Genomic DNA, 27,659 nt, shown 5'->3' with positions numbered 1-27,659 from the left:
CTCCAACCTTCCGCCCCCAAAGACAAGCCCTGTTTATTTGATCAGCGCAGGAAAGCAAACAGTTTCTCCACGATACACAAACAGGCTGGGTCGGGCCGGCCCTGCTGGGTGGCCAGAGAGCAAGGGTAGGGCTGAGTCGCAGGCGGGCTGAAGGCAGACAGATAACTGCCTCCATCACGTCCACAACTTCCACACCGGGGCATTAAAGCAAAGGAAGCAACGCAGATTGGTAACGTGGACAACTATGTGACTCAATGTGGAGTAAATAAAGGTCACGGGACATGATAGAGATGTATTACTTCTCTCTGTGCTGCCTCCTCGGCTTCTTCCCATCCAATTTATTCTTCAGGTCATACATTTACAACTTTGAGAAGAGGAGGAGGAGGAGGAGGAGGAGGAGGAGGAGGGGGAGACGGAGGAGGGGGGCTATGGAGAGGAAATGCTGCTCTTCAGTGGGAATAGAGACAGGCTAAAGTAAAGAGGGGGAACAAATGAGGTCTGTGATCCTGGCTGTCCCCTTCTCTCCCCCCTCTCTCCCTCCCGAGCCCCAATCAGGCTGAACCACTGCTCTCAGTGCGACAGCCAGGCCTTTGTTGCTGTCTGAATGGAGGTTAAATATCCCTCGAAATCAGAGCTCTTTGGCTTTCTGGACGCATAGTCAGAGACCCGGTGCCTTTCACATGCTAATGAGTGTGTTTTTTTATTTCCTTTGTAACCATGGTTAGACAGCGGTATCATGCTAAAAGGCGATGAATAAAGCCGGTGAATTTGTTTTTTTTCTCATTTTTCCCCTCTCTCTCTCTCCTCTTTTCTCCCATCCCTCTCCCCTTTCCCCCCTCTCCCTCTTTTATCACCATCTCTTCGAGCCAACCCACATTCCATCCCCCTCCTGCAGAGGTTTAAAAAAGCACAGATGGTCTCTTCTGACCTGCTATTCATCATTGTGTCAAAAGCTTTGTCAGAATAATGCTCCACAACAACAGGCTGAAGGATTTTATTTGTTTCTATTGATGAGGCCCGTTAATTTCACAGACATCTCATTAGGCTTAAACCACCAATTAATTTCTTTTGTTCTCATTAAATGGCTAATTCTAAACATGAACCGCACTGACAATGAGTGCTGCTCAGAGCCAAAGCCAGACAGTGCTGCTCCCGCCATGGAGCTACTGGAGCGTGAAGCAGGCAGGTAGAGGGGGAAAATTGAAGAGCAGGAGGGAGCCCGAGATGGGTGGGGGGATGGAGGGGGGATGAGAGAGAAAGTGGTGGCAAGAGCAGGAAAGAGCGTTGGAGCGAGGGAGGGAGGCCTGACAAAAGCCTCTGTTAATTTGTAGAAGCCCTTAACACTAGGCATGGATGGCAACTCATTAACTGCTTTTTTTTTTTTTTCTTCTTCCTGTCGGGGGATCAAGTGGCCCTCAGGAGTAAAGGTTGCAATCATCTGTTGGTGGCAACAGCCAACACTCACATCTGAATAAAAATGAAAATAAAACTGATAGCAGAATAAATCAAAACACAAATGGGAACAAAAGGAAAAAAAGAAAAGTGCAGACTAGGAACTAAGGTAGTCATTTTTCTATTGGTAGTGTGTTCACAAAAGCTATCCTGTGCCTGCACTCCATTATAGCAGTGCAAGCTGTCATTATGACCAAGGATATATGGAAGCCTCATAATATCCAGAGATTGGTAGTTTGTTAGATGGCACTGTACAATTTGCTGCAGCCTTGAAGGATCCTTGAGCCTCTCTTGACAATTTACTGAGGGAATTGCCGGAGCGTTGCCTTTTGTCTGGTGGAGACACAGGGGCAATTATCCAGCCTCCTGTAATGTTTCCCTGACTTTAATCTCCTGGCTGAGAGCGTAAAGCAGAATGGGTAAGGTTTCGGAGTGCCTCTGGGTTCTATTAACACACAACTGCTGTTTCTGTTCAGGCCAGGCAGCCAAGAGAGGACTGCAATCTGACAGACAGGCCTCCCCTGGGCTTTTAGGGAGAAAACATGATTATGTCATAATATATTTTCGAAAAGAGATCCATTTGAAAGATTGCCCCTCTGTCTTTTCAATCTAACATGGCTCTGCTTTTGTCAGGCGCAGTGGGAGCACAGGGAATGACAGATGCTTCAATGAACCAAACAGGAATAGAAATAAAGTGTTTACCAGGAGAAAAAAAAAATCACCAGAGACTGCAAGCAGGGGCAAGAAATCCAGTTTCACTAACAAATTCATCAAATGAATCTCATCAGTCTGGTGTCAACATTTTTTGGGGTTTACTTAAAAGTATATTTTTATGTTAATATCATGCAGAGCTGTCTTGTTCATAAAATCGAGCCAAAACTGTCACCATTAATAACAAATAGTTATGTACATTTCAGCAAAACATCGGAGCTGCAACAATGAATCAATTAGTCAATAAATTGATTAATATGATATTTTGTTAGAAAAAAACTGCCAACTTCGTGTGGAAAATTATCACGGCATCCACTATTTTCAGACTATTTTTTAAGCAGTATCCACTAATACAAAAATAACTGGCTGATAAATCAACAATGAAAATAACAGAAATTTGAAGACTGAAAAAACAGAACTGACCACTGGATTTGATATAATATTGGTAGAAGCTTTCTTTGACAAAATGTTAAGGCCAGTAGGTGTATCGCTGTGTGCCTGAGAATAAAGCTTGAGCTCCAACCATACAGGCTATTGGGACAGGGCGGAGCACTCCAGCACAGAGATCACTGCCACTTCACTACTTATACGTGTAAGAGCTTTCCAAAAAGCCATGAGACAAGGGTGGACAATCTTGTGATCAAAGCACACGCCTTTTGGAGTGTGGGCTGCTCTCTGCACCTCTTCAGGCGGCTACAGTGCACAACAGCAATACTGAAATGAGAGCTTTTTTTTGCTGTGAGGAAAGTAAGAGGTGCCGTGTTCCCAAACGGAGTATGGGATGCTGCGAATGAGACAGCTACCTTGCTCAGATAATGGGCAAACACATGACCTTTCCCCTCACACCAGTCAATCTGCTGTGCTGATAGAAAAATACAACCCTGTGAAATTAGAGTTAAGCCCAGAAGAAAACCTACACGAATAAGCATTCCTCAGTTCAATCTATCAAACTAGTCCACCAGAACATAGATGACTTATATTCTTGTTTTCATCTGATGCAGATAATCAGGCCCATTGTTTTTTGGTTTTGTTGCTCTTGTTTTTCCCCCTGTGAAGAACACTAATGAAACTACTAACAAATAACACTAGACTTTGTGAGGAATTCATTTAGCTACTTCATTTAAACCTCCACGTATTTAACCATTTGCCTGAAACATCTCCCATGTGACAGCCGTGTTCTCAGAAGCGATACAAGGCATCCGATGAAGTATTAATCTCGACCAGAAACTCTTAAATTCAAAATGATCTGTCATGAGGGCTTTCCTTCAGAGCCTCCAGTCAAATCAAGTTAGCTAACCGAGTTAGCTTGATTTGATTGTTGATTTGACATGGGTCTGGGCATTTTCAGTCCTTCAAAGTTAGTTTCAAATGTATCTGGAGCTGCTGTCACATCAACTGATACCAAACAATCACCGGCTGAGGGCCTTCAGACGTCGCTGTTGCTAGGTTTCCTTCTGGGACCTCCTGAGGTGAACGTCGGCAGCAATGGATGCCCATATTCTTCTCAAACTCTTAACGGTGGAAAAGGCGTCACACGTCCGTTTGAAACAACATTAAACCGCCCTTCTTCCCCGCTATTCACCTCTATCGTCAATATGTTGCTAACAGCGCTAGTTTTTGCCGTCCATGGCTAAATTAATCACTTCCGTCCTCGATTCAAAAACTTCCGGTTAGTTTACTGCGTCACCTCATCGATGAACTGGTCCACGACTGGAACATTTGCAATGAATAACATAATTGTGAAGTAACGTTATGCCCACATCTCAGTTCACTGTTAAAGGTTAGCTCTATTTGCCTATTTGAGTGGCTCAGAGTCAACTAGCAGGTGGAGCAGGTGCACTCATTTAACTACAACCTGCTGGGAGGAAATGGGAGTTCAATTTGATAAGCAGTTTCAAAAATAGTATTTACATTTAATATGAGTGTGTATCTGCAATTACAGAATTAGTGTATGAAGGCTACAGTATGACCCTGACACCAATCATCAATCCCTGTATAATATCCTCACTAAAGGACGTCATATTGTAAATTGATCTTTTTACAGTACTAGTTCATCCATCCATCCATCCATTATACCAGCCACATTGCAAAATTCATAGTAAAAAGGTATATTATGGGCTATTAGCTGTGTGTTTGCCAATATGTACTGTAGACACTGATGATTTATGTTAATTCAACCACAAAGTTAGAGGAACCACTACACATAACTTAAGTACAGTGTTAAGTATCACTGCAGTGCTTTACATTCACTGAATGTATAGATAAAACATGGCGATCCCAGACAGAAGACACCATGCAGTTTTGTACAGTAAGTTCTGTCCTGTATTTATTACATGATGTTGTTGAATCAACTGAACTGACATTATTGACACAAATTGAGACATATTTATTAACTACTTATGGAAACATAGGCCCCTAAACCTTTGATATTCAATGGACCCCTTCTTTAAATTTAGAGTGTGTGCTCAGGCTGTTAATCAGATTTATAAAAATAAAAAATAAAAAATCCTTCAAGTAAACACAGACAGAAGACTGGGCCAAAGGGAAATCCAGCTCCCACCACTTTAGCTCAACACCACCATTTCCTCTGTAATTAGTCATGTTGCTATACACCTCCAGCTGTGCCTTAATCAAAGAATGTGTTGAAATATAATTACCATGTTAGCATAATGCACATCATAAAGGAGTACTTGTAGTTGTCTTGATCGAAACATCAAAGAGCATGTTGGTTCCTTCTCAGGGCATTGGTATCATACAAATCTAATTACTCTGGGTATTGAATTACTCAGTTTTAGTGGATACTTGGAACAAATACAAAGGAATGTCCTAACTGGCCTTCCAGAGGCAAACGGCTGGAACGCCAAGCTGGTGAAATAACATACTGAGAACGTGTGGTCATCTGCTCCTCAGGACACATCAGGAGCAATCGAGTCCAGCTTCACGGCCCTCCAGCTGTGGTGGCACACACACCTGCCCAGTGAGGGCAGTCCCTTGACCTCGATATCTAAAATAGCATCCGGCCCATTACCGTGCCCAAGTCCTCAGACTAAGCTGTGAGACTCCACGGGGTGAAGTGTAACATCCAGTTCTCGTGTAGAAAGTGAACATTGGTAGTCTGAACACAGCAGCGGAAGAAGCAGCAGCAGCAATCCCGCCTAATCCAAATGAATCCGGGTCTCACAGGTTTGTTCATCTTGGTTGGAGGGTGATGACTGCTCTGCACTGCCGGGGTGCTTATCGGCTAACAGTGGTCGCTGGCTGTACAGGCCTCGTATTATCAGGGCTCAGCCTGCTCAGGGATTGGAGGGCCCATGGAAAGTAAACATAGAACCTGTCCTTTGCTTATCTATCCCAGAAGAGAGAGAGAGGGAGAGAGAGAGAGACACACTCTGTGTGTGTGTGTGTGTGTGTGTTATGAGTGCGCGTCTGTGTGAGGGAGAGAGAGAGATGCACAGAGAGCGAGAAGCTTGTTTCCATGGCAACCTCCTCCTTTAACCCCCCCTCCCTCTAGAGGAGAACCCTGGTGGTCTTTGTGTAATGCGATTCCACTAGAATGCACTGTGGATTAGAGCTGCACTGCCTTCGGGCCCTAGGCAGGGCAACAGTGAAGACATTATTACCCAGATCAAATGCTGTAATCACTAGGCACTGGGGGCTTTCACATCCATCGCAGATAAAACCTAGGACTGGCAATACTCAGGTGATTAGTGGATTATTATTCTGCATTTCAGCACGGTGCCAGTCCCTCACTGTTGGCGGAAAAAAACAAAGCAGAAAAAACCCTGATTCTCTGTGTGATGGATGGGGGAGAGCGGAAAACAGAAAGCCAGCCAGAAGAACCAGCCAGAATTCTAGTGGACTGTGATCAATGCCTGGCAACTAAAAACAAACCCATTCACAGTGGTTTGCATGTGCAAGCCCACATATTGGTATTACAGATTCCCTCGATTTTCTTTGGGTTCTTTGAGCGTTGGCTCTTACAATCCAAGCAGAAGTAGAGAATTTGACTATGTTCTTACATTTAGAGCTGCTGTAAAACACTCTGGTTGCTTAGCTTGCCGTGTAGCCGCCCTCTAAATAGAACAAGGCAGGAGGGGGTTGCATGAGAACCTGCTGAAAGCCCTCCATTGAGAAGTAGATCAGCGGAAGGCGAGACAATGACCCCCTCAGTGTCCAGCAGTAGCCACTCAGAAGTACAACCTTTCATCTGCACATATTCCACTGTTTGATTAAGTGAGGAAGAAAATTCTACTTGAGCAAGGAGCTTAAGCTACAAATGCACACAGGAAGTACACACTTCAGCAATGTGGGAAAAGAAAGACTATAGCTTTTACCAAATGAGCCCGTGAGAGCGCAGCACGGCGGCTGGCTCCATGCTGAAAGCATCCGGCCCCGCTTTTATAATCTAACAACAACATCTCTGAAGAGGCCGCCGTATGAAGGGCTCACAGCTTCACGCACAGAGTCCTAGAAGAGCCTTGCTCTGGAGTGGAAGGACCAGACCATTCACCTCATCCTGTCCAAAAGTACTCAACTCCCAAAAGACCACTCAAGAGGACTCGAGAGCAGTGTTTGCGTCATCTTTCTGAAGAGGCAGTGCATAAAAAATGCCTAATTGTATCACTCTGAGGCGGCGGTGCGGTTTCAGCACTGTAAACATATATAGATGTACAGAAAAGATGGTGGCTGACGGTGACCACGGTTTGTTACAGTACACTGTGAAAGCTGCAACACGGCAGTACTTTTCTGAGTTAAAGCCATTGCAAGAGGTCCCTAGCAGCCTTTCCAACTGCACCCGGACTTTGGTTCTCCCCAAACAGTTGTCGAGTCATATATCTGCATGCATTTACAGCAGACAGAGAACATTAGATGCAGACTAGAGCAAAGCCCTCACAAGCAGCACACAGGGCAATGTACACTTTGAGGACACATTTGTGGTTAACATTCAAACCGGGAGACATTCAGCATGTCAATACCTGCAGTGTATTTAGGCCCCTTCGTACCTGGCACAGTCAGCTCCTACTTTAACTGGTTTACACTCCCCGTCCCACCAAATATTAATGATCCATAAATCTAAAATGCAGAGAGATAGAGGCTCTGTCCAAAGCTATCAACACCTGCCAGCCCAACACCATTTAAAGCTCACTAATTAACACATTATACCCTTTGTTTATTCCAAATATTTAAGTGTAAAAACAACACATTGAGGGTTTTATGATGGGGTGTGTGCTGGGCTATTTCTCTATTCTCTTCTATTTGACATCAGCGTGCCATCCGAGATTCAAGACAACAGGTTTAGAGCTGCAGATTTTTTTTTACTTTTCAGCCATTTCTCTCTGTTCTCAATCTTGATCTTATGCTGATAACATAATTGGCTGCAGCTTGATATTTACTGAACACGAGCCCTCGGGGCACTGTCGATCTTTTCATCTATTTCGGCAAGACAACAAATCAACTTATTTCCCAAGATATCCAATCACTCTTTTAAAATATGCGACAGCAGCAAGGCACCAGCACTGTAGAAATTCAGCCAAGATAATTATTTTTTTTTATATAAAAACAGTTTATTGATTTATCAACAACTGCCAACTGTACAATCCTTAGGGACGATGACACGTGTACGCAACACAGTCTAGTGTGTGTTTATGCAGAGACCATTCCTGTCTATGAGAAGATTGTAGTCGAACATTTTGAAATACTGGGGGGAAAAAAACAGAGGATCCTAAAATGTCAAATGTGGTAATGGCTTTGTTGGCCACCTTTATGAGTAACCATGCAAGTCTCGTACATCAGTCACAGAGAGTCAAACGAGAGAGGCAATTATTAACTCTTAGACTGATGACTAAACTTTGCTGAGTGGACAAATTAAGATACAATAGCCGAGTCAACAGACTGAACTCAACTCATAGCTGCTTCTCCATGAAACCCACGAGTCCTCCGGGTGATAGTTATCCTTTTCAATGTTACTGAAAGCAGCCAGTGTTCAGTGATGGACCTTCATTATAAAGTTGAATTTGAAAAGGGCCAAAGGCTAGATGAAACTGGAAACCATAATTTTCCTCCTCCATCCAGTCTGAAAAAAAAGGGCCTTTCCAGAATTCTCCACAGCTAAAATCCGTCTGTGTTACAGCAAATAGCGAAGAAAAACGCCATTGTGAGGGAGAAAAAAAAAATCCAAATTAGATTTCCGAAAAGGTCATTCTGGACAACGAACATGGAAAAAAAAAAGCAGGAGGGGAAAAAAACTGAGATAGAATATCTTCTTACAAAGTCCTAATCTAATTTCCATCCCTAGTGGGGACAGAAAATCACGAAGAGAACAAGAAAGAACCATCACAAGCGTAACTGGACACCAAAATATAAATCTATAAAAGGCCTTTTATTACTCCATTATGTACACTTTTCACAGGACCTCCAAGAGAAGCTCCAGAGCGAAGCGCCGCTTCTAGTTGTGTCATGGAACTTTATCTCCACATTAAAAAGGACGAATAAAAAAAAAATATCCAACAAACAGAAAAAAAAAAACAGCAAGACATTATTTTCTTCTTAGTGCCTTTGGGAATTGCACTTGCTGTACAAGTGTTAATTATGTGAGTGAGGAAGGGCAGAGCCAAAGGTCACAGCGTCCACGGCCACGGCGGCACCGACATCCACTCCAGTCTGGCACTGCCAAACTTCCTGCCCATCCACCCCAGGAATTCAGGCAACATCCATGCTGTCTGTGTGAGAGAAGGTAGATGGAGGAAGAGTCTACTGTTCCTGAGCACGGGCATGCTCCGATCCAAAGCAGTCTGTTTCTAGTAGATCACTTCATATACAGTGGCCTTCTTGTCACCAGAGCCTGTCACAATGTACTTGTCGTCTGTCGAGATGTCACAGCTCAGGACAGACGAGGATTCCTTGGACTGAAGGAGATAAAAACAGGTTAGTCTCGGAGGCGGTTAACATTCTCATCTACATTTTAAGAAGATCAGCTGACTACAGCTGACTACAGGGCAAGATTAGATTGCAATGACATCAAGTTCTGGCCTGATGCCCCTCAAAAAAGACTTCTTTGTCAGGTCAATAATTCCGGTTCAGTTTTCACTGAGAGGAGAGTCCTGTCAGACAGCGGTCGCTGTGCCCTTCCCCTCAGAGACGACTGTGTATACTTTTGGACTGGCTGCAGACAGAACGTATTGATCTGCATACCTGGAATATGCTGGCGCCATAAGGAGTCCTCCAAGCATTCAACAGATTGTCCTTCCCAGTGCTTACGAACCATTTACCTGCAAAGAAACAACAGCGTAATCAGGCCTCCTTGGGCGAAGAAGTGGTGTAAAAATAGCTACAAATGAAGAGTTATCAGGTAACCTTCAAGACACAATAGGCATTCAGTCTGTACAAAGGGCACTGTAGTTTTAGCACTTCATAAAGTAGGACAAGCTAAGGCCCCATTGCAGTAAGTACAGTCAGCATTATCTCTCCCTCCTTTTATGTGAGTGTTCATACCACAGTAGGCGAACTTGAGGGAAAGGACACAGCTCTCGTGCAGGTGGAGCTGATACTTGTCAGGCTTCGAGTGGTGGAGCACCTCCACGTTGCTGCTCTCCATGCCCACAGCAAGCCACTCCCCAGTTGGACAGTAGCCCAAGGAGAAGATCTGGAAATTGGACGGAACAGAAATTACTGACAGCTCTGGGGCTAAAAGGAAACTCCCCTCCACTAAGAGTCTGGATGTGTGTGGATGTTATCCATCCCTTCCATGTTGCGGGGGTCTTACCTGTGAAGTGAAGTCGTGCTGCTGCAGCTGTCGACCCTCCCTCAGATCCCACGAGCGAACAGTGTTGTCGAGACCGCCTGTCCACAGCTTAGTACCGTCATGGGATATGTCAATACAGCTAGCGCCGTCCGTGTGACCCTGGAACTGCCTGCAATCAAAGGCACAAAGCATACAAACATTTATTGACGGCCCCTTTTTGAAATTGCTCACACAAACAGCAATCCTGTTGTGGTGGCCAAGGCCCGCACAGTGCAAATAAGTGTTTTCTTCCAACCTAACAAGAGTCTGGTTGTGCAAGTCCCAAACGGCAATGTTTCCATCACTGCAGCAGGAGAAGCAGACTTTGGCGTCGGGGCTGATGGCCAAGGCGTAGCATGCCGGGGCCGAGGAGGTGAGCTCTGCCTTGATGCGGGGTGTCTGAGAGGCCAGATCCCAGATGGTCAATGTGCTGGCCTCGCCTCCAACAATCAATGTGCGGCCATCAGGCAGCAGCTTACAGGAGCGGATGTAGTTATCCCTGTTCTGTTGCACAGAGGACAAAGCGAATCAATACATGTTCAGGTCAGTGGAGCTAGGGAGAGATTTAGGAACAAGTCGGTGGGAGAGAGGATGAAAATCCTTCTGTCATAACAAGCCAAGCCACCGCCTGCTATATTTGGAGTTTAAACCCTAACCCTAACCCTAACCCATTTGGAGTTACGTTAAAACATTTACTTGGTGATGTTTTTCTTTGTTGTTGCAAGTAATTTCTTCTATTTTACACAAAAATCGAGTGAAAGCATAAACTGTATTTGCCATTGTGGTCATCAAAGGATAAAACAAAGGATCATTCCATTGTGAATGGAATGAAAACAGAACTAGGTGTAAAAAAAAAAAAAGAAAAGAGAAAAATGTTGATATGTACACAAATCAGCAGCGGTGCTCACCAGACAGTCGAGTTGGGACACGGGACTCTTGCTGCCAGGTTGGCTGATGTCCCAGATTTTGACACAGCCTTTGCCACCAGTGTAGACATGACGTGTGGGGTTGCTAATGGTAACAGCGCAGACCACCTCGCCGTGGCTCAGTGTGTTGATCTGACGGGCATGGCGTGGAATACCCGGGCCGATCAGGGCGTCGGGCGGGAAGGGCACGGGCTGCATCTGACCGTCTGCACTGACGTGGAAGGAGTAAGCCCTGATGGAGAGGATATGCGTTAGTGGTCTATATTCCTGCTGTCTTTAAACGACACATTTGGCGAGACACTTACGGTTTGCCACCGGAAATGGATGTGAGGCTGGCTGGAAGTCCTGGAGCTCGCATGTGGGTGTGAGGATCAAACCCCTGAAAAATATCAAGATGGAAACCTTGAACAACAAATATGTTACCGACATTACAATGAGGACATCCTAAAAGGGATGGCTTGACATTTTGGAAAATTTGAGTTAGATTGGTAACTGTTCCGTTAAATACTGAAGCTACAGCCAGCAGTGGGTTAGCATAGCACAGCATAGCATAAAGACTGGAAATAGGGGGAAACAGTTAGACTTTGTCCTTTGTCCAAAAATTAAAAAATAATCCTTGTGTGTGTGCATGAGAAAACAGGGACATGGTGCTACTAGAGGTCTAAAACTCCACCGGGAACCTTTAAGAGACCGGTATTGATCGTTTCAACCGATTCCAGGCTAGAGAAAGTGTATTTCTCAAAATGTCAAACTACTATTTTAACAATGTGCAGTGATTTTTAGGTCATCCCAAATACAGCGGCATAAAAAAGGGCAGGAAAGGATATTACCATGGGGGAGCGTCCATAGGCTGCAGCTGCTGCAGCGCTCATCTGCGGGGAGATGTGCAGACCAGCATAAACACCAGGACTAGTGAGGCCTCCATTCATTTCATGATGGCCCATCATGGCAAAGGGGGTAGGGTAGGAGCCTGCGATGGACAGAGGGGTACGCAGAGCTGGGGCTGCTACAGACAAAAACAGGAGACGGGTATTGGTAACAGTATATTGGGAGAGAATGGAAATATAATGATCACAGTTGCTAGCGAGGAAAGAGTGCTACCAACCTAGAGCCTCCATGCCTGGTGGTTTGCCCAGGATGGGTCTGAGCCCAGGAGTCGAGCTGGTGCCCGGGGTGGGGGCATCGTTGCGGGGGGTGGGGGTGTTGGACTTGAGGCCTGGTGTGGAGGATTTGTCATTCTGTCGAGGGAACCAAAGAGCAAGCAGATTCAAAAAATCACAATCCTGGATACCAGGCACTGTGCAGACTGACAATTTGAGAGCAAACTGAACTTAATCCAATCTAATTCTGACAACCCTCATAGTCCTACAGATTCATAAACTGCTATTTATTCTAAAACCTATTATGGTCACAATGGAGATGGGGCCGTTTTTATCCCCTTACTGCTTTGGCTTTAATCTTTTAGTGAGGCAGAGGGGGAAAATCCTGGAGGAGTTAAATACATTGAGCTATTAACAGAGAAGACCTGACTGATCCTGATGCGGGACAATATTATCCCTGACGTTTAGTCATGCACTTAAAGCACCGACAGCCATTCTTAATCCACTGCGGAAAACGTCCTAGATTTATTTTCACATATCCCTTTACTCTCTCTGCAATTCTCATTTAAACCCGTTCTGCCCTAGTTTGGTCATAACTCTTGGTGTCTTACATGACTGAGCTCCTTGGCCTTGGATGATGGGGTGCTTCCAGACGACGCCACTGATGCAGGGCTGTTGGGCGTGTCCTTCTTTGGAGGGCGGGGCTTGTCGATGCCGTTTTCAGGTGGCGAGTGGGCGGGGCTGGCCCGCGGAGTGGCAGGGTCCTGGAGAAACACAGCAATAGATTGGTGTTTATGTAATCGCTTCATCTCGTTGCACGTCGATATGCCAATTACAATTACAAGCTGCTGCGCTCACCTCATTAGACACATCCACCACCAGGTCATCACTTTTCTCTCCATCACTGTCCTGTAAAGATAATTGGCAAATTAGTCATCGAGACAAATTATTTATTCAACCAATGAAACCTTTGAAATAGGTCTGTGACCACAGGAGGGCTGACGGAGTACTTTGACATTTTGGGGAATCTTGCTGAGAGTTGGAAGAGCCAGGAGCGGTTACTTCCTGGAGTCACAATGAGGTTGCCGGGCAACTAGCAAAGACTGGCCAAAATATAACCCCCCCATAAAACCACTTTGTGTTGTTTTTTCACTTTGGAATTTGTATGGATTAAAGAAACAAGATGTAACGGCGTTAATTGGTTAGCTTTTTAACCTTTGGACAGAGTCAGGCTAGCGGCTGCCCCCACTTTCCAGTCATTAGGATGAATTAAGATAACCAACTCTTGGCTGTAGCTTCATATTTAACGGACAGACTAAAGTGGTATCAACCCTATTATCTTGATCCCGGTAGGGAAGCAATAAGCAGATTTCCCAAAATGTTGAACTAATCCTTTAATGACTTACATATCTGCTCAAACTGTCCTTCTCCTCCACTTTGCGTTTCTTAGAGTCCAAGCTGTAGTCAGAGGAGCTGCGGTGCTTCTCACTGGCTGTGCGTAAGCTTTCGGAGGGCGATACGGAGTTATTCTACAAAGAGAAGACCAAACAGACTTTGTTACAATTCAGTCATTCATTACAAATTCATGGACAACACACACTTTGCCAATCCAAACACTAAAAATGCCCCATTCACACAACTATGGATGTTGCAGACTCTTAAAAATGCAGCTGGAGGTCAGCTCCAAGCCGTACCCTGACACCAGCCAAGGCCAATCTCACACACAAGCCTGCTCCCGGCCAAACAACAGAACGGCCCGTTATCTGAACTGAAAGGAGGAGGGCTTGTTTTCTGAGCCGGGCTCCCTCCTCCTCATAACCGGACAACAAACACCCTCACAGGGACGTGAGCAGTGTGTCGTGGCCGAACAGAGGGCCTTTTTTCTGGAGTCAGTCGGGCTAAGCGTGAGAGAGGGGGAGAGAGTGAGTGATAGAGAGAGACACGGACAGAGGGAGAAACTGTATGTTGTGGGCATTGATTGCCGCAGCGAGCTTGGGCACCATGTCAGCTCGGGCTTTGAGCTCTGATAAAGACAGAGAATCTATATCCTACTACTGGGCATGGCGCCGTGGGACTGACTGGTGCTTCTTCGTGGAGCCCGCCTGCCCACACAAGCTGGAACAGCTCACTCCACACGGCAACGGAACGGGGGGGGGGAACTAGGCCGGTGTCCAGCGGCTTTCACAGGAGTTTGCCATTTGCCCCTAAACTGCCAAGTTCTCCTGATTCCCTCTGTGCCTTCTTCTGAAGACCAAAGCAGCAACATGGACTAAGTCAGTAGCAGCCCATAGAAGCGCACAATGGCCGATGGACTAGCAGTCTGGGCAAAGGGCCACTGCCTGCATAATGGCTGACCTTTAAAGAGATGCTTAGCGTGACTCATTAACCAAAGTCACCACTCTCCTATCAGATGACCTGGGACAAGAGCACAGAAACAAAACAGGCCTGCTAATCGCCACAGGAGTTCCATTTCTTCAGACATGACTGCACCCATTCAGCTGGCCCAGCCTACAGAAACACAATCTCACAGGCACATCACAAGCCATCAGAGATCGCAGCCATTCCAATAAAACGCTTTAGCAGGTCCACCAGACAGAGTGGAGGAAAAGGAAAACAAAACAATACTCCATTTGCGTTCATAAATATTCATCACATGCCAAGAAGGAGCGAGCTGGTAAACAAGGGAGACAGTAGAAGGGATCAAATAAATCCTTTAAGAAGGGGAAGTCAAAGTCTTTCTTTAATTGTGATGAAATTACAAGGCCTTCTAATCTCTCCAGCATGATACCAGTCATTTCCCTCCTGGATTAAACACCCAGGATTTATATTCCAGGCCTCATTTCCAATTAATCATTTTATTGACAGCAGATTACAACGGTGCATGAAATCAGCAGCAACACACTGTTGGCAGGAATCTTCTACCAGCCGTTGACGGCGGAGATGAAAGTGTGACGAACAATGAAACCCAACAATGCATGCGACGGAAATAGTTTGCGGGTTTGGACACTCACCGTGTTCTCTGCGTCGCAGACATCACAATGGCGGCCGAGGTGATGAGGGAACCGAGTAGAGCAAAGAGAAAAACACGTCAGTTAGCATATCATAACAGATGCTTCTGGCTGAGCGTGTGAGAATCAGCTGCAGGGCACAAGGCCTCTTAACAACGTGTGTTGGAGCTGTTGAATAGCTTATGCAGTCATGGGCTGGGAATGTACCAGCTCATTACCCAGACAGAATGTGAACAGACAGGATGTGCTCCTCACCTAAGGGCCCTGCGATTCTGCTCGAGAGAGTGAGAAGCACTCCGCACTTAATTGTTTTTTTCCCCTGCTTAACATTTATGAAATAATGTTATAATTAATATACGTTTGAATTCTTCTACATAAACTGGTTAACCAGCTAATGCACAGGAACGGCCATATGGCTCGGGTTTAACACCTCACCTCTGTGTTCCAGATCATGGTGGTTCTTCTCGTCCTTCACTGGGAGGTGGGCTTGGCTGCCCAGGGCGCCGAGTGCCAGCAGGCCCGAACCGGAGCCCGTCACAGGGGGGATGCCGGGCGGCTGCAGGCCTGAGGGGTGAGGTGGCAGCTGGACCGGAGGCCCGTGAGCTGCATGGGAGAGGTGCTGTGCCTGGAGCTGCTGCTGCTGTAATTAGACAGGGAGATAGACAGACAAACACCGAGTGGGTCAGAGGGAAATGGCAAACCACACACTAAACATGAGGCTGATCAGTTAAACCCTGGATATTAGCGCATTCACACATCTATTATTACTGTCAGGATGCGACAGCAAAACCCCCCCACCCCACCCCCCCCAGTGCTATTTCCATACCAGTCCAGGGTGGCATAAGCCCTAGATCTGTGCCGAGGAGAGTAGAAGTAACGGACGATCAACTACTCAACACGTCTAATGCATGAGTCGCAGAGACACTCAATCGCACAGCGTTAGTAGTGCATAGTGTGGCGGAGAAATTAAACGGAAACGTATTTCATTCCACATTAATGACAAACAGCAAAGCAAGGTTTGAATCATTTCACATCAGGTAAAGTAGTGCATTTAAACTGCAGCACCACGGCCGCCCTGTGCCCCCAGTGAGTTAAGCAATCCTCTTAAGGAACATGAAGCACTGTAGGAATCTGTCAGCCTATGGGCTAAACAACTACCTGCTTTTTAAACACTTCAAAAACACAACCAGCGTCTATTTACTCCTCTCATATTCATGTTCCTGGATTAACAGAACATGAATCATTTGCACACTTGTACTTTAAGAGACTGAGGGAACATTAAGTGCCAGAAGCTGGCACTCCTTCCCTCTCACTCTAAGTATATGAGTGTGTGTGCTTGTGCTTGTGCTTGTGTGTGTGTGTGCGTCTGGAAGCCTGCTGTGGGAGCCAGGTCCAGGGGTCCCATGCTGGCACTCAGTCAACCCTCCAATATTCACCATCAATATTTGAAACGCACGGGGAAATGGATGGGAGTTAAAAGGCACTCAGCATGGAAGTAAGCAGTTTAAAGCAAGGTTAAATAATACTTAGCTGAGACACCAATAAAAACATCAGCAATTTATTACCCGTCTACGAGCCAGCTGAATAATTCAGCTGCTGTAACAGCGTGCACCTCCTCTGTTTTACAAGACGGACTTCAATCAGTGACCATTTATGGCCATTTCAGGAATATTAGGCACGTTGTAATGACTGTGGCGTTGGTACGGCACACAACACCACGTGGTGGCCCTGCCTAACACATAGTTAAAAATACATTTACTCAGTGGGAGCATTTAAATGTACTTTTTTTTATTAGATATTTATTAGATATTCAGTCGTAGGTCCCACAAACGGCTCCTACTTCTAAAACGGGATTGTTTTAATTGCATCTGCATTATCATGGCTAGGTTGGAAAATAGTGAGTGTTTTTAACTTTTTAAACTTGTCCTTTGCTCCACAGGGCAGATGTCAATCCAATTACAAAACGTGAGAGGGGGAGAGAGAGAGAGAGAGAGAGAGAGAGAGAGAGAGAGAGAGAGAGAGAGAGAGAGAGAGAGAGAGAGAGAGAGAGAGAGAGAGTGTCCATGAGGGAAATTAAGGAGCTAGTTCATTGGCAGGGGAGAGCCATCCTCGCTCATTGTGTTTAATGAGGCACTGATGGGTAATATGCATGGTTGATCAGCAAGAGCCCTCATTAGAGGGCCATAAATGAAGACAATAATAAATAAAGAAAGGAGTCTGGCCTATTTCCTCTAATTTAATATTCCAAGATAAAGACCTTCTCTTTTCATTTTTTTGGAGCTACAGAAAGAAAAAAAAACACACACACCCAGGCAAAACTGAGCAAATGTATTAGTCTCTAGTGTACTAACTACACTAGCAACAGTGAAATGCATAGCACTTGGAAAAAAGTGCCATGCAACATGCACAAGCCCTTTAAGCCCAGATGTGCACACACACCAAGTCAATTAACAACAGCATGGCACATACAGGTATATGTGGATGCCACTGACCATGAGAGCCGGGTAGGCAGCCTGCTGCTGCTGAAAAGGAGGACAGAAAACGGTCAGGGCAACAGCTGCTCTCCAAGCCCTCTTTCCATTATTATATACTGCAATGGATGGTGTTACAGACAAAGATAGATCACTTTTACTTTAACATCCTATGAAAACAAAGCCATTGTGTGGTTGTATACAGGTGGCCAGTCGCTGGGAGAGAGGTGGGCTTATCTGAACTACTTGAATTTTTTTGTGTGTTTTCTAATCAAACAGGAGTCGCCACCAGTCAGGTTCATCTCAACGCAAGCAGCTGCCCTAGATGCATGCTATTAATGGCCCTCAGCCCCATCAATAAAGTATGCAGCTGGCTCCTGGATGCTGCCTGTCTGCCTGGCACACTCTTTCACCCCACCTTGCTTTACAATATGCATGAGAATTTTGGCATGCCTACAGAGCTTCTCCTCAATGAATAACTAATGGGAAGGTATTCGTAAAACATACAGAAGCTACATTTCCACCTCCTCTGACATGACTAACCTAAGTAACGTGTGTGGGGGCCTGACTCTTTCATACAACAGCCCATATACTCAAATCATGAATGGGTTCGTCAGACATTTGATCAAATGTAGCCTTCTAATGATACAAACGTTACGCTACAGCTACAGGCTAACATGGAATCATAGGGAAAGTTGGGCACAAATATCAAAGCACGTGTGAAAATCACATACACGGGAAGGAGCCACAAATCAAATGAGCTTTTCTTAGAAACAACTGCAACTTGCAGCTGCTCCGTTTCAGTGGTAGTGGAATAAAACATCTGCTTCAAGCCAACAGACAAAAAACAAGCAGCTTTCCATCACCTCAACACACCTAGTCAGGCAAATTCTATGGAGCAATTACCCTGGAACAAAAGGTCACCAAGGGGGCATTAATTGAATTCCAATATGTGCCTCCAGTCATCAAGTCGGCCTTTTGGGGGCAGCCTCTTATGCATGCTAAAGACTCTGCAAGATTCAACTGTAGTAATAAGACCAGCCTGAGCTCCGGATCGAGGGCGACACCAATCACTTCTGTTCTGGGGGGGGCAGGGTGAGTACAGCTGATCAATGGGGAGCAGATGGTGTTTTGAAGCAGTGACGAACACCATACATTACAGCTCAGTGCTGCGTTGTGCAAACAGCAGCAGCAGCAGAGCCCCGTGATGGCTGACTGCTGTCTGCGCTGTCTCAGCTAGCTTGCAGCGCTGGCTGTGTTCTGCTCACCCTCAGCCTTTTAATTCCCACAGCTTTCCAGGTCAGCAGTGAGGGATGAGGCTCCTCGTTAAAACCTTTGCCAATTAAAGCAATACAGGCTGCGAAGGGGATCTCAAGAGCTCTCAGGCTCGCATTTATAAACACACAACAAGGCAGTGAAGACGCCGTTGAGACCGAGGCTGGTGCACCAGACCCGCTCTCGAGACCTACACTTGCTGTATACAGTTTGAATATATCGGTGAAGAATATAGAGCTAAATAGGACAAAACAAATGAGCCTATTTGATTGAGGACTGTGACAGCAGATGGTCTAGAACATTTAGTTCAGAATACATGGTGCAAAATTAGACACTGACATGGGAAATGATTAATAGCTAGTCATCAACATATATACAGGTCAAATAAAGGAATAAAAATGGTATACACACGGTTAGAGGCAGATTGGGAAGTCCACGTACCCCGATGATAGCATTCAGCTCAGTCATAGTCACCTGCTTAGCCCGCTCCACTGCCTGAGCAACCTGCTGTTGGTGCTGTGGGACGACATGTACAGAAGATTAGTGGGCCATGCCAAGTTATCAGGGAATTTTACACTTCATTTTCAAAGTGCTGCTGCAATTTTAAAAGTCTGGGCAAAGGCCACACACAATTTCTCCAAATGGTTTAACCCGACCATTTTCGAAGGAGTATCTTTAGAATACAGGAGATGATAAGCAACTTTATTTTAGTACATTCGAAACTCACCTCTTGCGACAGGAAAGGCATAATTTGAGCTAAAATTGCATTGAGTCGTTTGGCAATCTCCGTCTGGAAAACAAAAGAGGAGCAAAATTACGGTAAAGTATGAAACAGTGACTTCATATAACCCCGCCTTTAATGTTTGCACCGATTAAGTCAATTACTGCGGCAATCAGAACTGCTTGACTCAACATCCTCTAAACAGCGTGATATTGACATTTGAAATATTTAAAACATTAGGAGAGCCCAGGGGGATGGAGCACAGCTGTGCTGAGAGTGCACTCCAAGCTAAACGGATATGAGCAGGCAGAGTGCTGCCGTGTTGAGAGGATCCTCTCTCACTCTGCCCTCCTTCCCCTCATCTGCAACTCCGCTGTCCTGCAGTTAACCTCAGAGTTAAACCACACAACCACACCCCAGGAAAGGGAGGCCCGCGGACCAAACTGCACTGTTTACTTACATGTGACAGTGGAGGCCCATTACAATAAAAGGGTTAGAACTGCAGTTTGAGCGAAAATTACAAACCATAATGACCTCGAGGGTAATGCACCTCATTTCTATGACCAATGCCATTTGAAGACAACTACCAGCCTGTAAACGTTAAAGAGTGTGGTGTGCTACAGCTCTGCCCTCTCCAAGACGGAAGCCCGGGCCATTTCTCACTGCAATCAGCAGGCCAGCCCGCCACCCTCCCACCCTCCCATCCATCCACAGAGCCCTGCCTCCATTCTTCTGCTTGTCTACCAACTGCCATGGCAACGGCGGCAGCCCGATCTTGCCGGGATCATTATGCAAATGGCACCTCTGCTTGACCGTAACAGGCTTTAAAATCATATTACGTGCTTGGAGGCAGGTCATTAAATTGGATTTTCAGCCCGTCGATCACATGAACGTAGCAAATGAACGGCGGATAAAAAGAGCAATGGGAGGAGGTGTGCAGAGTGGGTGTGACAGGCCCCCCCTCCCTTGTAAAAAAAAAATACTGCACAGCCGGCTTGTTCCGCCTCCTCCTTCCGTGGATGGGAGATGAGACTCTCAGGTTCAAGCTCTGCACTGGGAGCAGAAAAATAACAGTGCCAAAGCTACATCATCTATGGAATTTATGAGCTGCAGTTCAACCCAAGGCCACTGCGGAACACAAACACATCACAGGGATTTTCTCCCGATTTTTCATTTGGAGCAGCACACACAATGTACTTTGCAGACCGCCAGCTTATTTATTACACATGGCAGAAATGCCAGGCCGTTTTGGCAGCCAGACGTATTACCTCTGTCCAGAGCCAGAGAGATCGGAGAGTAATGTCCAACAGAACGAGACCTGCTGACCCAGGTTTCAACATGGATAGCCACTTAGTGGGGCAAGCCAGCAGGACAAACATGCTGAAGATGAAATATAAGATGAGACAGAGTAACGCCTGGGATCCGAGACAAACATATGGTAGCATGTGTTGAAGAAACTACAACAGTCCTTAAGAGAAAACGGACTTGACTAACTTGATTACGGTCTGCTGACACGAAAGACACTGAACTCCAGCCTGCTGACACACACTCGATGTGACCTACACCCAATAAAGCACTGAGAGACTTAAATACAGGTTTTATATCAGCATTAGTATAAATGCAACGTCGTAAGTGCTCAAGAACACCCTCAGAAATGGTTGAAAAGCCACAGCCTGTATAATCCATGTTTGTAGAGATAAGCCATGTCAATAGCAGTCAAACATTTGACAGGATTTGTAAAAAGGCCTTGAGCGCACAGTCCATTCCTCTGTAGCTTAGTGTCATGGTGACAGCTGGCTGGGAGAGGTCAGGAGGTGAGTGATCCACTGTGCCCTAAACAACCGGCAGCCTCTACACCCTCACAACACAACATGCAAATACACGGAGAAGGCACCAACTCAGCGCTGCCGTCAGGGCACATACAGTGCAGTGTTGGGAGGACTTTTTTTTTGTTCTGCCGGCAGATAAAAATGAGGCTGTTGTCACTTTAAGTAGATGACAGCTTGGCCCTTGAGAGGCCAGCTTTGCGCTGCCGCTACACAATTACAGGTACTCGGACCAGTGTAGCACCACTTTAAGAGCACTCTCCGGCTGGCTTGTCAATGGTGTGCAGAAAGGTATTCGCCTGTTGCTATCAGCAGTGGGAAAATGGAGTCGAGACACTGATGAGTATTAAATTCAGAGGGAAAACTACTGGCGGCTCTGGTCACATGAGCCCTCTATAAACAATACTCGACTAGTCTATTTTGAGGGCCGCCAATTTGTTGGAGATGACAGCATCGCCCGTTTCTTGATTTTTCTAGTAGGACGAAAATTAGACTAGCACTTCACTAGAGGCTCATCTAAGCCAGGAGATGACATGTTTCCACTAAACCGAGATGTTACACAAAGCCTCGGAGCCTTTGTTAATGTGACGCAAGTCCCGAATAAATTCCGACTTGGCATTTGAAGTTATTTGTATTGATGTGACTAAGGCCAAAAGCATGACTAAATGGATGCATGAGATTACTATGATTAAGCTTGTCAGCCGCAGCAGGATAGCTGCGATTTTAAAACAATAACCTTATTCGAAGAGAAACAGCATGGAACCATAACCTTCTCCCCCACGCCATATCTTAAAACACAATAACTTTCTCTTTATATAAGTGGACCTGACACTCAACCGTTCACACCCTGTAATTATTACACTCCGGTTGAGTCACATATGACAGATTGGGGATATGGGAGCGTTTGCGGCTTGGAGAGCCGCGGTTTCTCCCACCACTTTTCACTGCACATCTCTTCCGTACGAAACATTGCAGACAGTCCGCCGGCTGACCAAGTTTGTTTTGGCCCCGGGTACGGCAGATAGTTTGCTACTTAGCAAATTATTCCCGCAGCCATGTGCCTCGTATCCGTGTTACGACTACAGGTAACAGCCAGATCTGATTGAGCCTTAACCAACTCCCAAAACCCAGAACCCGCGCAGCGTTTGGAAACAAGCGCCAGATGATGGCAATTACTGGCTGACATCACACAGCAGAAATTAGCCATATGAATCTACATACTGTCACGGCTGATAGAGAGGGATCAGATAACGCTGCCACAACAGTCCATCCGAGCTGTGGCTGCGTGTGTGTGTTCTGAAATCTGAATTATGTGTCCCTGCACGGTAATGAAAAAGGAACAGTTAGAGGAATGGATTTCCTCACTATGGAATAAATCTCCTGGCAGGAAAATAATATGCCTATGTGCATCCAATAATCCATCCCCACCCTGGCTGTTAACCACTCCCTGTCTTCTCCTCCTCCTCCTCCTCCTCCTCCTCCTCCTCCCCTGCCTGAGCTGGAAGCTGGGTAGCTGCATGGACGGGGGCCCACACTGTTTGCTCACAAACACGCCATTCAGCAGGTTAGGGCCCCACTGATGAATTATTCAAGTGCTTCCATCAGCTCTGTTGAGGTTCCTGATAAAAGTCAGGCGCTAAAATGGATCAGTCGATTAACCTGTTTACACAGAGCTGGGCTGTTGCCCCTCCCCCGGCTCTATTCTCCAACTTGTCTCCGGCTCCCATCCCCCTTCTCTTCCCTCTGTTGGGCGATAAGTGCCTGACAGAAGCTATCAGAGCGGCCTGAGTCCTGACAGACATGTGGCAGTGTGACACACGGCCCAGACACTGATGGATCACCCTACCACACAAATCCGCCATGCCCTGAACGCCGTCATTAACCAGGCGAGGCAGTCACAGGAGAGGTGACTGCCTCACTGGTTTAAGAGCAGCACACACGGGAATCTCCAGATTACTCATTCATACAATGCGAGCATCAGTGCGATCTGTGGAGCAATACAGGATGGGATCTTTTGATAAGATAATGCACAATACGTGATTAAAAGGACTTTTGAAACCTCTCTTGTAATTACTGTTCATCTTAAAAATAAACACTGACCCATCAGCAACCCTCTCGCTTTAATCATTAAGTCAAAGGCCGAGCCTGCCAAAGTCTACATTTAATCTTATCAAAAGGCTGAGACAAAGCCAGTTTTTACACCACAGGCATTTTTTTTTTTAAAGGATCACTGCAATTGTACAAGCGGTGGTACAAGTTTCCAATTGTTTTGGCTTGTTTGTGTGCAGTAGATCTTTCTGTTTACAGCCCATTACCAATGCTCCGTTCACTTCAGAGCCTACGAGAGGCTCCTCCTGGGTCTGACATCCCCTGACACCGTGGAAACCCACTGAGCTGCAAGATATGAGGAACATGATGGTACGTACCTGTTTGTGCATCTCTATGTTCAGCCCGTAGGACATCTCATAATACTGAAATGAAAGCAAATATTCAGTTGTGGTCAATGACGTCAAAAAGGACATTTAATGCATGTATGAAATTACTTTTAATGTAGCTTTTGTTCAATCATCATTTCAATGTTGCTTGCATACTGTATATAGCCACAAATACAAATGAATTACTCACAACACCACTTAAACACTATGATTGAAAGCTGAATATAATCTAGTTTCTGCTGGCAAACGTGATAAAGTAAAATCTAACAGAAAAAAGACGTTCTTCGAGCAGCAAATAGCCAATAAATCAATGCATTGTTGTTTATAGTGTGGGCACCAAAGATAGGGTTAGATTCATTGATCGCCTTCTTAAGCCCTCAGATCTCCTGGATGTCTATTTACTTAGCATATTGCGATTGCTCAACACTCTTGATATTCCAAGCCGGGTCAGTCCGCCTGGCTGAAATGTAATCCGCGGAGCCCACAAGTGGCAGCCGGGGCAAAAATGGCTTTCCAGTCAGCGTCTATTTGATGAGGCCAATGCATTATTCAGTCCATTAGCTTCTTCGAAAATTACTCTCAAACAAGAGAGCCATTCTGTCTGAGATCAGAGTCCCACAGCCGTAGCGAAACCCGACACCGAGCGCTGGCTGTGGGATACTTCCCTACATGTTTACCTAACCTCCTCCCTGTCAGACTGACATGTTGTTTTCCTGTGAAAAGAATGTTGAACTTAAGCCGGCACGTATTGGTTTAAGTCATGCCCGGTGTGTTTACCTGGACAACAGAGTACACTGCCACAGGAGAAACCTCCTGATTGCATCATGTCTGAGCTAGATTCCTGCGTCATACGCATGCCTATGTTTTGCTAAAAGGCTGGTCAAACACAAGCCGATGATTTAGGTGTACGCAGAAAATAAGGCTTACAAACTGCAGCAGGTTCCACATCCTCCATTTTGTTTGCCGTGGTTCATTTTCCCACACACTGCTCTGGGCCCTCCACAGTCAGCTCACACCTAATTTATGGCCATGCATATGTGTGAGCGTGGAGTCTCCTAGGAGAATAATCAGATCAGCACACACAGAGGGCACCGCTGCAGTCGACCCTTGGAGATCAGGGGCGCGCTATAATGGAGCCTCAGCCCGCTGCCGCTTGCCTGTCAGGAAGAGCTCCTCGGTAACAACCGGCTGCATCAAACCCCCCGGGGGCCATTCACAGGCCCGTACCTGACACTCAAGCCGGCCTAACCACCATGCAGGTGATCACAATAGCCTGTCTCGCTCCACCCCAACTAGATCTTCAACAAGCCTTGCAATTTGGAACCATAATTGCTCCCTATTGTAACATAATCTTACCATGACATAGTGGCGCTGCATCTCTGTCTTCTCATTGGCCAGCTTGTCGTACTCCACCTTAAGACTAAAATAGAAGGCAAGGTGTCAAGTTCGGGCATCTATCGCTTCAATAACTCACTCACACTTAACACCACTTGACAGCAGAGGAGAAAAAAGAGAAGAAAAAACTGCTGTATTTTTTTCCCCCATTCATGCAGGTTTCATTCGGCAACCAAATATTACACTTAACCTTTGTTATTGAATGAAGAGTAAATATTGACACCGTCATACTTTGGTGGTAGTCGTGTAATCATTACCTGTGATACTGGGCTTGCAGGAACTGAAATTCATCTTTAATCCGGTCACAAGACTCTGCTACGGTGAATTTGAAGCCAGGCTGACCGGGCTGATGTGGAGCCTGAAAGAAAGGTTGTAAAAAAATATATATTTAAAAATCACATCAGTCCAGTCATAGGAGAAAGTTTTATTCTTTTTTTTTTTTTTTGCACTGTGCTGCTGAAGGGAGAAGAACAGTTCTGAAATTAGACTACTTTCCAGATCCTATCTCCTCTGCAGTGAGACATGACCACACCAGAGAGGTGGGTCTACTTCACACACCCCCACAAGCAACACAAATAGGACTTTCACACCGAAAACGAAATCTAATCGAATTCAAACCCGCACCTGTCCCGGTATTCGGCGGTGGTATCATATGTTAGTGAATATGGCTGAGTAAATATCTCCAGGCATGCGAGCCATCTGCATCCGTTTACCACTAAGTGCATATTCTGGGGTGGCATAAACGCGTGGTGATGTAACCGTATAGATTTGATTGAGCTGCATTAAAGGGGGGAGACGCAGATTTCTGAGGGAGTGAGGAAACATTGTCGCCATCAGTGTCGTCAGATAAACGTGTGTGAGCCGTAGAAAGTATATAGAGGAAGCGCTTCTTACCGGATGTCGGCCTTGCGGATACATGTTGAAATGTATCCTTTGTTTATCTCTCCAGTGTGCAGGTCCTTTGGCAAAATGGTTGAAATGTGCTCACAGCCACACCGGTCTCAGCGGGCAGAGGTGGTGCTGGGGGGCAGGGGAGGTCGCCGAAATCTCTGGGTTGAGAAAAAAAATGACGCGGTTTAATCTTTACTCGAGAACAAAAACACGCACAATACAGTGTTTGCTAATAAGTAGTCCGAACAGCAAACTAGTTCCAGTTATTACAGGCAGTTAAAGCCGGGCAGAAAGGCAACACTGGGTCTTTGGTGACCTTATTCGGTCAGCGATACCCTCGATATAGTAAAAAATAAATGTAAAAACTGATGTAAACATCGACCATATAAAGACGCTACTTTTTTTTTAAATCTCCGTCAAATTGTGAAATGCTTGCTTGGTTGTAATCTGGAGAGATGTGTGTGAGCAGCAGAGCCCCGCCGCTGGACGTCTCCGAGCCGGCCACGGTCGACATCAGCTGGCTTCCACCTACTGCTCGAGTCCGCGGAAGGCGATGGAAAACGGTGCGCTGTTGAGCGAACGCCCCGAAAAAAACTGGAGAAAACAGAAGAAATCACCAGCTCTGGTAAATACGTACCCGTCCGCGCGTCCTAACCGTCAGTCCGACTTTTGTTCCCGAAGAAAAAAACCCCAGAGTCGGCTATAATTCATGCGCTTAATCCCTCCTGTAAGCGTGGTGGACGCGGATCTCGACAAGCATCCTCTCTCTCCGGAGCGCACCCAGCCGGACCAGACTGGGGGAGCAGTTGGGAGAAAATTTTCGGTGCGGTCGGGCTCGATTAAACTACTTTATTCTTCCGTCGCGTTCCTCCGAGGAATGTGCGCCTTTCGCGGCTGGTTAATCCCAAAAAGAAGAAGGAAAAAAACCCATATATGCTTCCAAATCTGTCTTCCGACTCGAAGAGGTTGGAGATTCTTTAAAAGCGTAACATGGTACTCTCTCTCCACAATCTCGCGTTTCCCCCCAGTTGTCCAGTTTACCCCGGTTGCCACACACAGGCAGCAGGGCTGAACTGCCGTGAAAGCGCCTATCTGTCCAATCGGATTACTCGGAAAGAATAAGACCACATCTGCCTATCGGAGAGCGACGGCCCCCACGTGGGGTGCAACGGTACATGACATCATCCCGGCGGATCCACAAGGCATCATCGGTCCGTCCCACCATGTACAACAACAAGAGCGGGCATTGATGTGCCGACGATGATATCCACATTTGGGAGAGACAGCGCAAACTCCACGCCCGCGCTTCGTTAGGGGTGTTTGCTGTTGCTTTTTAAGCGCCCGAATAAAGTTGAAGATGTTTTTTTTTTTTTTTGGGTGAGACCACCACCAGCGGGACGCGGAGGGAGGAGCGGTGGAACAAGCATTCTTGAATTGGTATCACCATACAAGGGGAAGGAGGGGGAGATGGGAGCTTGTTTGTAAAACACGGTTATAAAAATGTGAAGCGATGTTACTATGAAACATCGAAAGTAACGGCCCGAATAAGAAATGTGGGGGTTTAACGCCCTCCCTCACACCCCCAACACACCGTGAAGGACACAATAATGACCAATCGATCGACGATATCCACCGAATTAAAGCCACGGGGCCGTCTCGACGTTTCGG

At 46.1% G+C, this 27,659-nt stretch overlaps 1 protein-coding gene across 1 annotated transcript; it reads right to left on the bottom strand.

The window, feature by feature from the left end:
* Nucleotides 1-7,702: 7,702 nt before the first annotated feature.
* tle3a (TLE family member 3, transcriptional corepressor a) lies at nt 7,703-27,209 on the bottom strand. The gene is made up of 21 exons (XM_084016929.1): nt 26,629-27,209; nt 25,995-26,149; nt 25,358-25,458; nt 25,062-25,125; nt 23,697-23,741; nt 19,451-19,513; nt 19,135-19,239; nt 17,470-17,499; nt 15,408-15,617; nt 13,376-13,498; nt 12,828-12,878; nt 12,581-12,733; nt 11,975-12,107; nt 11,700-11,875; nt 11,175-11,248; nt 10,852-11,101; nt 10,200-10,447; nt 9,926-10,073; nt 9,655-9,805; nt 9,355-9,431; nt 7,703-9,068 (listed from the first exon to the last, which is right to left on the bottom strand). The coding sequence occupies exons 2-21, from the start codon at nt 26,016-26,018 to the stop codon at nt 8,961-8,963; spliced, it is 2,334 nt and encodes a 777-aa protein (XP_083873055.1). The 5' UTR covers nt 26,019-26,149; nt 26,629-27,209; the 3' UTR covers nt 7,703-8,960.
* Nucleotides 27,210-27,659: the final 450 nt, after the last annotated feature.

This window comes from Eutrigla gurnardus (assembly GCF_963514095.1).
Source record: "Eutrigla gurnardus genome assembly, chromosome: 9".
NCBI lineage: Eukaryota > Metazoa > Chordata > Actinopteri > Perciformes > Triglidae > Eutrigla > Eutrigla gurnardus.
Note: the sequence above shows the minus strand (reverse complement) of the source record. Positions and strands in the feature narration are given on the sequence as shown.

What these genes read in the sequence shown, in the direction of transcription:
- tle3a (XM_084016929.1), bottom strand. Translation starts at nt 26,018, where the DNA reads ATGTATCCGCAAGGCCGACATCCG. An exon ending in TGCAGCGCCACTATGTCATG is followed by an intron (nt 23,742 to 25,061) that starts GTAAGATTATGT and finishes CTTTCATTTCAG; the next exon opens with TATTATGAGATGTCCTACGG. An exon ending in TGGTGGATGTGTCTAATGAG is followed by an intron (nt 12,734 to 12,827) that starts GTGAGCGCAGCA and finishes GTGTTTCTCCAG; the next exon opens with GACCCTGCCACTCCGCGGGC.